We start from the raw sequence: 12,240 nt of genomic DNA, 5'->3' as shown, positions 1-12,240 counted from the left end.
GTTCTCTTTCTTTGTTGGATCTTTGTGTGGTTTAGGTATTAGAGTAATTGTGGCTTCATAGAATGAATTGGGTAGAGTACCTTCTGTTTCTATTCTGTGGAATATTTTGAGGAGAGTTGGAATTAGGTCTTCTTTGAAGGTCTGATAGAACTCTGCACTAAACCCATCTGGTCCTGGGCTTTTTTTGGTTGTGAGACTATTAATGACTGCTTCTATTTNCTTAGGGGAAATGGTCGTGTGAAATCCTTATGTGTCCCATGGAGATGCTTTTGTTGGTCTTATATTTATGGATGAAGAAACTAAGGCACAAAGAAGTTTAAGAACTTACTAAATGTTTAGATGACTATGGAGGAATTTCTTTCTTATATTGTCTAATCTCTGGAGTCCGTGCTTTTTAAATCACCTCATTGTACTACTTATTCACTTAATATATTTAATCATTCAGAAAAAAATTCTTTAATGCTATAATGGATGTTAGAAGATTTCTTCCCTTTTGTTAGTATACAGGAGAACAGGTCTCAACTCATTTCTTTTTTCTTTTTAGTTTTTCAGCTTTGGAACGAAAACACTTTATCAAAGCATCGATGCTCCACAGTCTAAATTCTTCCAGCCCCTTTTAAAGCCTATGCTACCACCTAATTCTTTCCAAGGAAAAGTGGCTTTCATTACTGGAGGAGGGACCGGCCTTGGCAAGGCAATGACAACTTTCCTGTCTAGCCTGGGTGCCCAGTGTGTGATAGCCAGCAGGTAAGTGTCACCTGAGAGGCTGTGAAGAAACTACCTGTGTCACAGTATTAAAAACATGGCTATCTGATTGCATCTTATATAACATATTCTGTAGATAGATTAGATAAATCTCCTTGGAAAAATTCAGATGCAATTTGATTTCTAAAAATAGTAGCGGTTATGAAACTGATGGTGTTGGCAGTTTTCATTTTCTGAATATGAAGGTGGAGTTTAAAAGGACTTCATTGAGGTGGTTTTGATATCTGTTGGAGTAAGGACTCCTTACTAATTTAATTGTTAATTAATCTCATACTAGAATAACAGATGCAACCCTTATGGTTGTCTTATGGTGGACAAGAATCTCAAAATCCATATTGTGATGGATACAAAGCCACACAGGCAGAAGTTCTTATGTGGGCATATCCTGGTACCAACTATGAAATCTGAATCTTTAGATCCTTGTTAAAATTTTTGCCCAAGTAGTCAACTCAGAGACAGTTAGTAGTCTGTTATTCACAAATGCACTTTGGACAGAATGTTTATTATGTTCTTAATGTTGTTATGTGTAAGAATTTTAAACTATTATTTTTATTTTAATGGGATACAGTTGCCGTTTATGGTGTGTTCGTGTTTTGTTTTCTTTAAAGGATGGAAGACCGATCATGTAGAGTTATCGAAACTCATAAATTTAATCTGAAACCTATGTGTATTATAACACAAATACATTTCTTTGGTTGAAGAATGAATATAATGATTCTAATAAAGGAAATAATTTAAATCAATAAATAAGTCAGGTGTAGTTGCACCTATTTGTAACCCTAGTGTATGGGAGATAGAGGCAGGAGTATGAAGGATTCAAGATCACACAGTCTTAATAAATAGAGAGTTGAAGACAGAATTACATAAGTTCCTGTTTTTAAGACCAAACAAAACCTTCCTAAGTAATTTGATATGTAGATAATGCTATATAAAAGTGACTAATTTCATAAATTAATTTCATATATATAAAAGTAACCATTATTTGCCTGATGTAATCATCATTGAGAAGGCTTGCTGCTGAATGAGCTCACCCTTTCTAGCTCTCTCTGAACTCTGGCTGGCTGGTTCAACTCAACAGTTCTGGCTCAAACTCCTCTCCAAGCTGACTGATTCAGTCTGACTTCTTTCAGCTTCTCAGTGAATTGCTCTGCTTGGCCATCAGTTAACATTAGCAATCTGTTGAATCTTCTGGCTCCTTCTCATTCTCTGGCTCATTCTGTCTTCACCTGTGTCTAACAATCAGTCTCTGTAAAATTGTTCCAGTAAAAACTGCTTCCTCTCCCTCTCTTTCTCTACATTGCTCTCTTAAGTCCCCTCTCCTTTCTGGGCTGCTCTTGTTGGAGTTGGGTGTATTCCATCCTGTCAAATCTTTCTCTGATTCCTCACGCTGTCTGTCCCTCCATTAGACATCATTGTGGTTAAAGTTGTGTACTCAGAGTGTGTCTGTATTCCAGCTAGATCATGCTATAATCGAAAGCAGCCATGTTGCTGCATTAAAAGTGCTCTACACAGATATATTTCAATTTAACTTTTAAAAAATGAAATTAATCAACAAAATTTTCAAGTAAGTATAAATTTTATACTTTCTCAGAAATCTTTTTCTTTAAACTGTCAGTTGTCTATGTTCTTTAGCTTAGAGAACAAAACAGAGAAATATAATATAAAAGCATTTTAGTACTCATGTGAAGTTCCCTGTGCTTATTTCTAGAAATATTGATGTTTTGAAAGCTACTGCAGAAGAGATTTCTTCTAAAACTGGAAATAAGGTATATTTAGCAGCAGCCCTTTAAATCTGATATGGGGACTATAACATATTTATATAGTTTGTTTGTGGTTTTGGTTTAGGAAGCATGGAGATGGCTGAGTTCTTTCTTCTTCCTCATTTTGCAGGTTCACGCTATTCGGTGTGATGTTCGAGATCCTGATATGGTACATAACACCGTGCTGGAGCTGATCAAAGTTGCAGGGCATCCTGATGTAAGTGTAACGAGGCTGAGGCCTTTCAAAGCCCAGGGCTTTGATTTTGAGAACATCACCGGGATGCACAGAGGGAATGAGCTGTTGAAATGAGCAAGAGCCAGGGAAGGGGAAAAGCCGGGTCTGTTTAAAGCAGAGAGAAGATTAGGTGGCCTTCTATGTCATTACCGTACAGGAATACTTAAAAAAAACACATTTATAGTCACAGACCAAACTTTATTATACTTCATTTAATGAGATTATACAACAGCAAGAGGAGTTACCCAAGAGCACATTAGCTGCTTTCAGTGATAGGTTGGGTTAGCTTTTCTTGATAACTGTCAGTGTCTCCCAGTGGAAAAGAATGGCACAAACCAGGGAAACTGTCAGCAATAACACACTTCTGCTTCCTGGACCTGAGCGGTAATGAGTATTTTGCTGTTACGTGGCTCATTTGTGAGAGAATCCTATCTCCTCCAATAGTCTCAAAGAGAACCCTCTCCTCTGTTAAAAGCTGTTTCAGAGACCCCCCCCTAACACTGAAGCTGCTGCAGAACCCAGCAGATCCTTCTCTGGGAGTGAGGAAACCAGGCCCCAGTGAAGTTCATTACTTAAAACCACATAAAGCGCAGCTTAACTTAAAAGGCAGATTTAATTTTGATGGTTGGTGTCTGTGGGTGGAGGGTAGCAGGGGGTTGCTTCTTACCACAAGCTGGCCTGAACTCCCTATGTACCTCGGGGCTGGCTTTTCATTCTCAGTCCTCTTGTCTCTGCCTTCCGAATGCTGGGATTACAGGTATGCATCAGCAAAGCTCTCTCAAAGGCATCCTGTGGCTGTTCAAAGTAAAGTGTCGCTAGGTGCTAAGTAGGCTTACCTACTTTCCTTGTCTCTGTAGTCTACACTAATTTAAAGACAGGATTGGGAATTCTGAGACTGGAAAATAACACAGGTCGTTTTTACAGACTCCAGAAACATAAAAGCCAAAGGAGTCTGGTGGCCTTACTTCCTAGCTGACCGGGGTTCAGAGGTGCTTGCTGACCACTTGCTTCCTTTATTTCAGGTGGTGATAAACAACGCAGCAGGGAACTTCATTTCTCCCAGTGAGAGACTGACTCCCAATGGTTGGAAGACCATAACTGACATAGTTCTCAACGGCACAGCCTATGTGACACTAGACATCGGAAAGCAGCTAATTAAGGCACAGAAAGGTATGTCTGCTCATTCCTCCTGTGTTTTCCGGGTTCTGCACGTGTACATCTCATAGCCTGAAGATCCAGGTTTGCCAGGGCTGTGGTAGAAGACTTAGTAAACACATTTCAAGGGCACTTAGAAACTCCGAGATGGGAGCCTCAGAGATGGGAGCGACTCGCAACTCCTTCTTCCTGGGTCTGACTCACTAATCATTATTATCTTTCATTTTAACACAGACTCCAATCTATTTTTACCTCGATAGAGGCCTGGTAGAGGGGAAGGACAGATGTGTTTAGAGGGTAATAAAGAATCGATGTGGATAGAGAAGAGCAGAGGAAGTAGGAAACAGGAGGAGGTGGCTTGTCCAGTGACTGGCTAAGTTCCCAGCAACAAGATAGGAAGTCAGAGTCCATTGAAGTTACCGTGTGAAGAAGGGAGATTTTCTGTAAAATATTCCTGGCTGCACTGGATGCTGGGAAGTTTGATGTTTTTCTTTGGGGCATATGGAAAGATGGTGTGGGTGGTAATGGAGGAACGGTTTCAAAGCCAATAGCAGCAGAACTTATGAGAGGGAGGTTTTTAGCTGGGGTGAATAGTTGGTTTGTAGGTGACATCTTTGAGATGGCAAACACATGAGAGATCAAGAACACCACAAAGGGGGCTGGTGAGATGGCTCAGCGGGTAAGAGCACCCGACTGCTCTTCCAAAGGTGCAGAGTTCAAATCCCAGCAACCACATGGTGGCTCACGACCATCCTTAACAAGATCTTACTCTCTCTTCTGGAGTGTCTGAAGACAGCTACAGTGTACTTACATATAATAAATAAAATAAATCTTTAAAAAAAAAAAAAGAACACCACAAAGGGACTAGATTTGAATGGACATTACTAGAACATTTTTGTCATGACTGACCAATTTCTTTATTATGATTTATGTCTATATAAATAAAAAAATGTATAGCACCTTATATATACTTAACATACACAGAGAAAGAGATAGATAGATAGATAGATAGATAGATAGATAGATAGATAGATAGAAGATAGAATGCTTCTGTAAATCTCCAGCCCTAATAAACCCGTGTAAAGAACACACAGCTTAGTTATAGCATTCCTAAGCTGCACACCTCAATTGGGTAGATATACCACTACACTACTCTACTCCACAGCTATGAGATCCCTTGCTCTATACAGTTCCTCCAGGCCATGTGGTTCTGCTTTATCTTCCTTCTACCTCTTCTTTCTTCCTGTTTCTCTCTCCTCCTTCCTCTCTCTCCTTCTCTAAAACCTCCAGCCCCACCTTTCCCTTCCACTGCCCAATCACAGGCTCTAGCCTTTATTTGATCAGTCAGAATGGGGAGAAGGCCCGTATGGAATCACCTGAGTATGTGATCCGTTCCTCATCCCCTCTTGAGGAAGAAGAATTAGCATCAGAATACAAACAGCACTGCAACAGATGGGGACTTCCTTTCTCCAGCACTCAGCGTCATCTTTTACCCATCTCTCCACTATAAGCAAAGGAGCTGTGATTCGGATCTGGACTTTTGTGGCACTGTTATTTTATTTACTGATTTATTTTTTTCCCCAGAAAGATCGATAGACTTGAGAAGGGAGTTAGGGTTGTCAGCTGACTTCTGCCTGCTTCTCTCTCTCTCTCTCTCTCTCTCTCTCTCTCTCTCTCTCTCTCTCNTGTGTGTGTGTGTGTGTGTGTGTGTGTGTTTTCTTTTTTTTGCTCTCTCTAATTTCTAATCCTGCCTCTATTTCTTTCTCCGTCTCCTGTAGACTCTTCATTTTTGGTTCTCTATTTCTTTCTGTCTCCATGATACTTTCTTTCTCTGCTTCATTATCTCTTATTTCTTCCTTGCTCATTCTTAGGATCTTTAGTTTTCTGACTCACTTCTCATTGTCTTTCATTTTAACACAGACTTCAGTCTATTTTTACTCCTCACATTGGATTAAAATTCTATGGGCTTCATTATAAATGTATTAGGTTAAGACTCTTTAAAAGAAGGAGGCCCATTTCTGTCTTTCCGAGTTTCCTGTCCTTTGAGCCTGTGACCTGACCTTCTGGGTCCTGGGTTGACTCTGAATTCTGTGTGTCTAAGCTGGTACCGCATTAGCAGTTGAGGGTCTCAAGTGCTTATGATCTCTCAAGCATGCCAATATGGGTAAGCCCGGATGTTGGTTAAAGGGATGCATGTAATCCTTCAGCAAAAATATGTAGGCAGTCCAACCCCTAGGAGGTCAGTTAGGAATGTCATGGACTAATTGTCCAGTGAAGATGAGGGCACCAGCTTCAAGTGGACTCTTGCTTCTTACGGGGCAGAGATTGACACAGCAAGGGGTTGAGGGGGCAAGGGCAGGATAGCTAGAGTTGAGGCACAGATGTGGTGATACAAAGTTAGCAGCTTTGAATAACTAAAAAAGAAATGTGCCTAGAAATGCTGGTCCCTGTACTGTTCTGGGGCCACTAAGTCTCCAAACTCCTTGTCTTTCACTCAAGGACATTTTGCAGACAAACCGATTTTAGAGAGCTGAAAGGCGGAGTTCGATGTGTGGATGGAGTTGTGAGAATGGCGAACAGAAGCATGCTTATTTGCATAGCATCAGGGACCCTCCAGTTCCCTCCTCATCCCACGCTCTCTTGGGGCTGAGCCGCATGCTGTTTCTGTTCTCAGATATGGCTGACAGTAAGACTCTTAACGATATGGAGGAGAGGAAGATCTTTAAAATGCTTTCTTTGTGGTCCTTCAGGTTTACAGCACTTTGTCCCTTCTTTCCTCCTGTTGTTTTATTATATAGCCCAGGCTATCCTTCAGCTCTTGCCTCAGCCTTGAAAGTGGGGCTTATAGGTGGGTACCACCATGCCTCACTTTCCAATATACAGTAATTAAAATGTGTTTTGTAAAACATACAAGTAAGTTTTATCATACTTTTAAAACATTGAACTTTTAGTTTTCTTCATATCCAGTATTACATCTGTTTAAGAAGTGGAAAATCCGGTTTCTCGCAACCCAGAGCACTCTTCCAACTTTTATTGCGCTCAGGTTTCTGAGACCCTACTATGTGCTATGTCCCAAGCACAGTCGCTATGTCTGTGGGCGGTGTCACTTTGGACTCTAACTTTATAGAGTCAGTTTAAGAAATTGAGAGACAGGAGCGCATGCTTTCTGTTTGTCTACATTTCTGGTGTGTCATCTTCTGTCCACCTGAATTTTGGTCTAATATTAACTTCACTTAGCCTCAAGACTGTCTTTAACTTCATTCTGATGAAGGTTAGGGGCTGTGAACTCTCTGCATTGAGGTAGCTGAAGGCAGCACCTTCAATTTCGGGACTTTTTGTTGTTGTTGTTGTTAGTTTTGGAATTCAAGGTTGATGAGATTTTGGGTTCAGAATCTTAAAGGTATCACTATGTTCCTTGTGGCCCCTGATGAGGGCTGGTGAAGACACCGCCTAAGTGACTTTATCCTCCCTGTCCTGGTGGCCTATTGCTTGTTTTTACAGGTTCTGCCTTCTGTTCACCTCCCTTGGCATTTGTTTGCCTCCTAGAAACTGTAATTTATAGCTCTCTTTTTCTACCAAATTAGATTTTTTTCAGTCTATATTTCTTCCGTCCAGATCTCCAATTATACATATAGTCTGCTCAAATGTCCCATATATTCCAGTCTTCGGCTGGTTTTTAACATGTTTCTTTGAAATCTTTCTATCAAGTTTATCATCCTGTTACCAAGGTCCTTCCATGCTAATTGTATCTGCTGGTCATGCTCTGACTCTATTAACTGGGTTTCCCCACGTTTCTAACTCGGTGTGAACACAAAGCCTGGGTTTTGAGGTTTCCTTTGAAGTGTGTTACATCTTACGTGAGGAAGCAGTTACTCTGAGTACACGATCACTTTACAGCTCGTCTGTAAAGTTTGTTCGGGTGCGTACAGTAGCTTTCCTTTGAGTCTAATTTAGCCTCTCGGTATGATTCTTCTGAGCTGGCTGCTGAAGGTTATGGATGCCCGTTAGGAAGCTTACCGCCTCTCCGTCTCCCAGCCCTTTGTGAGCCCTTAGAGACACCGTCTAGTTCAATGCTGTGATGGCAGTTGTCTTTTTCTAGATTCCATGGACACTTATCCTCGGGTACATAATGGGGCATCAGCACACACTCAGGGAGACTCCACGAAAAGTGCTTGAGCCCTGTTCCTGGGCACATCCCTTCTCAGATCCGCTTCTCACTCGGAAATTCTAAGATGTGTTAGGCTTATCATCTCATGATGCCATTCCTTCTCTCCCTGCTGTAAGGTGGCTGGCAGTGACAGGATCTGTATCTCTTGCAGTTATAGTGATGTATAAGAGTCCATCATGGCTAGAGGTAGAAGTCCTTGATAATTTAATTCTGATTTCTTTATATTGAAGTTAGTCTTGACCACGGAATGTGTCTCTTAGATTTGGGTCTTTGTATTGACAGACAATGCAGACTGGCCATCCCAAAAAACAGTGTCTTAGGGTTTCATTGCTGTGAAGAGACCCTGTGGCCAAGGCAACGTTTATGAAGGAAAATGTTTAATTGGGGCCGGCTTACAGTTTCAGAGGTTCAGTCCACTATCATCATGGTGAGAAGCATGGCAGTGTCTAGGCAGACATGATGCTGGAGGAGCCAAGATTTCTACATCTTGATCTGCAGGCAGCAGAAGGAGACTGTCTTCTGCAGGCAGCCAGGAGGATGCCCTAAATCTCACTGGCTGTGCTTGTGTGTGTGTGTGTGTGTGTGTGACCTCAAAGCCCCACCTCCACAGTGACACACTTCCTCTAACAAGGCTACACCTCTTCTAATCAGGCCATACCATCTAATAGTGCCATTTCCCATAATCACACCTCTACAGACATTAAGACCAGGAGCAAGACGACACACTTTTCTTCGGTTACTCTTTCAGTGTTGAAGACTAGTAAATTTAAAAACAAGAATAGGTCCTCTAGATTTTGTGATCCCTTTTTGTACAGGACCTTATTTGTGCCTGTCCTGTTTCCCGGATGTGCACTGAAGTAGCTGCAATGCTGGTAACCACGTTCTTTAACTTTCTAGGAGCTGCGTTTCTTGCAATCACTACCGTCTATGCTGAGAGTGGATCAGGCTTTGTAATGCCAAGTTCTTCAGCCAAATCAGGCGTGGAAGCCATGAATAAGTGAGCACTACTGAGTTAATTGTGCTGCCAAAAATAGATGAAGTTCTCTGGTCAAAAGGAAGACTGATGTGGAACAGGTTATGTCTGATCACATGTTCCTGTGCCATAGGACTGATCTTACCAACCTGGACTTTGATACTCTTTTACTCAATTTTATCTGTTGCAAAGTTACAGTATCTTAAGGTCATTATTATGTTTAAAAACTTTTCCTTCTATAAACCTCTTAGGAGGGAACATTTTACTGGGTTTTGTACTAAAATCAGTTGCACTTGGGAGGAAATAATTATGCAGTTTCTCACAGGCACTGCAAACTCCATGCCTGACTAGGCTGCCACTTTCACTGGGTCATGGTAAGAGGATGCGAATTTGCCATCACGTAAAACACTTTTGGGGGAGGGGCAGGTGTTGAAACTGGGTTTCTTTACACAGCCCCTGGTTGACTGTTGTGGAACTCACTCTGAAGACCAGGCTGGCCTTGAACTCACAGAGATCTCTTTGCCTGTGCCTCTCAAGTGCTAGGTGTAAGGACATGTGCCACCACATCTGGCTATCTTGTTTTTTTTTTTTTTTTTTTTTAAGGTATATTTATGTATTTGGGTACTTTGTCTGCATGTACATTTGCACACCAGAAGATAGCATCAGATAGTTGTGAGTTGTGATGTGGGTGCTAGGAATTGAACTCAGGACCTTCTTAACCGCTGAGCCATCTCTCCAGCCCCCATACATAAAACATCCTAATGCATTGCTCTTAGCTTCATTTTGGCTCCCATTATGCTTCCTTGTCTGCTTTGGTTCCTTCTGGCTTCTTCCCTTCCTTCCTATCTCCTTATTCAGATTATTTGTATCTTTTAAGGTAACTTCACTCTCCTTTTGCAACTGTGTTAAGTACATATATGTGTAAATACACACACATAAGAAACATGCCAGTACAATCTATAAAATATAATGTTGAAAACTAGACTGCCAAGTGCATTTCTAAACAGGTTCCATGTCCATTCTTAACAATGTATTTTCGTTTAGGACATTCAAGATTTTGTTCGAGTCTCATTTCCTTTGAAGCTCAGTTCAACAATTATGTTAAAACCTAGTTAAACAAGGCCGTGTTTCTATTTTAATTAACTCTGTAATCCATCTCTTGTTCAGTTGATGTACTTGTGATAGTACCTACAGACAAAGTGATCCAGAGCCTAGGCAATAAGGAAAGGTCATGACCTTTGTAACTAACTGTAAGCTTGAGCTGCAGAGGGTGGTAGGGATGAGCCTGAAGTTCACATGTAAACCTGGTTGGCTTTGAACTCATAGAAACCCACCTACCCGTGTCTCCTAAGAGCTGGGATTAAATGTGTGTGTCACTATACCCGGCATATTGGATTTCTTGTGTAAATTGTAGATGGTAGCTATAGTGACTAAGATACTAAAATGTGTTAAGTTATGTAATAGAGGAGGTAAAGATACAACCGTGACTCTCAGAGGTTGACAGATTAGAAAAAAATTAAGAAAAATCGTTTAATCTTCCTGCATCTCAGTTTGTAACACAGGGAATAATAGTAACACCTGATGGTGTGTGATTCCTGGGAGGCATTGAATGTGCAGTGAACCCTGGTTATTCATGTTCGAACATACAGTACACTGTTTTATACTCCACTCTGTGTACTTTAATTTTCGGTATTTTATCTCTTTTAATATTTAGGTCACTTGCAGCTGAATGGGGTAAATATGGAATGCGTTTCAATATAATTCAGCCAGGACCTATCAAAACCAAAGTAAGTTTTATTTGGCATATTATAACACCGTGTAAAGGATTAAAGAATGAAACAGTGATGGATGTGCATTCTCATTGCTGTGTGGGATTTTCCAGAGATGCCTGGATCCAAAACCCTTGTTGAAGGGAGAGAGTCTTTGCAATTATCCAGTATAAGTACTGGTAATGTGGCCAGTGTCTTCATATTCATGGATACTTATGTCATCAGTTTTGACATTTTAGTGATTACTATCTGTTACCATAAGTATGGTATTGCCCTGCATTTCTTAATTTTTTTGCCTATTTAAAAGGTATTTTATGTGTATGGGTGTGTTACCTTCATATTTGACTGTGCACCATTTCCATGCTGTGCCTGTGGAGGAAGAAAAGGGCACTGAATGCCCTGGAATTGGAGAACCAGGTGGTTGCGTGCTGCCATGTCGGTGTTGGAAATAGAAGCCTGGGTGTCTGGATGACACCCAGCCAGTGCTCTTAACCATTGAGCTGCCCTTCCTGCCCAATGTTTGCATGATTTAGAAGTCTCATGGCTCTTATAGTCTTATTTTTAAGTTGTGGCAATGTCAGTGGAACTGTAGCTTACAAGGACCTCTAGAAATCTGAGAGGAAGGCTTTCAGGAATGTTCTTTGACACATTGCCTGTGCCTCTTCACTTTCAGCCAGTTATGCTTGTCTCTGACTCTACACCTGGTTAAAATTCCCTCTGGAGGAGTGCACCTCACCAATGTCGTTAACCTTCTAGACACCCATGACAACTCCCAGTCACCACTTTTCTGGACATATTTAGAATGGCCACACATTTCTGCTCTCACATTATCTCCTGATGGCTTCACTCTCACATCAGCTCCTGCTGACTTCATTCTTACATCGTCTCCTGATGACTTTACTCTTAAATATCATTTATTTTCTTGTGAAGCCAGAATGTGTAATTCTTGAGATGCAACTTTGAAAACCCAGAAAATTACATAAAAACCATACCGAGGTATATTCATTTAGTAGTAGGTGGTATTAATTTTTTACAATGGAAATTGTACTATCAGTTTATATATAAATTTAAAAGATAGAAAATGCAAAGAAAAGTGCCAAAGTGAATGAAAATTGAATGACTATATAAATATTCAGTAATAAGAGTCAAATGGCAAAAATAACAGAAAGCCAAACATATAACTCAAGTTCCCTCTGTTGCAAACTAACCCACAAAAAGTATAGTTGTAGCAGCTTCTTTCCTGGACTCCAGTGATTAGGAGAGATCATCTGCTTCATGTATTTATTTGCCTTCTTTTTTCTCTACTTTTTAAAGTTAGTTTGTGTGTGTGTGTGTGTGTGTGTCTGTGTGTGTGTGTGTCTGCATGTGTGTGTCTGTGTGTGTGTGTCTGTGTGTGTGTCTGTGTGTGTCTGTGT

The 12,240-nt window shown here is 40.8% G+C and overlaps 1 protein-coding gene across 1 annotated transcript in view; it reads left to right on the top strand.

Annotated features, from left to right (window-relative positions):
• Positions 1-12,240, top strand: part of Decr1 (2,4-dienoyl-CoA reductase 1) — a 26,893-nt gene that overhangs the window by 12,131 nt on the left and 2,522 nt on the right. Inside the window, exons 2-7 of the mRNA XM_021222329.2 lie at positions 545-747; positions 2,474-2,531; positions 2,656-2,742; positions 3,783-3,930; positions 8,981-9,080; positions 10,771-10,843. Coding sequence (XP_021077988.1) covers positions 545-747; positions 2,474-2,531; positions 2,656-2,742; positions 3,783-3,930; positions 8,981-9,080; positions 10,771-10,843 — 669 coding nt within the window. The remainder of the gene's footprint in view (positions 1-544; positions 748-2,473; positions 2,532-2,655; positions 2,743-3,782; positions 3,931-8,980; positions 9,081-10,770; positions 10,844-12,240) is intronic.

The sequence above is a fragment of the Mus pahari genome, chromosome 22, assembly GCF_900095145.1.
Source record: "Mus pahari chromosome 22, PAHARI_EIJ_v1.1, whole genome shotgun sequence".
NCBI classification, from domain to species: domain Eukaryota; kingdom Metazoa; phylum Chordata; class Mammalia; order Rodentia; family Muridae; genus Mus; species Mus pahari.
The sequence above is the reverse complement of the archived record's forward strand: the minus strand, read 5'-3'. Positions and strand labels throughout refer to the sequence as shown.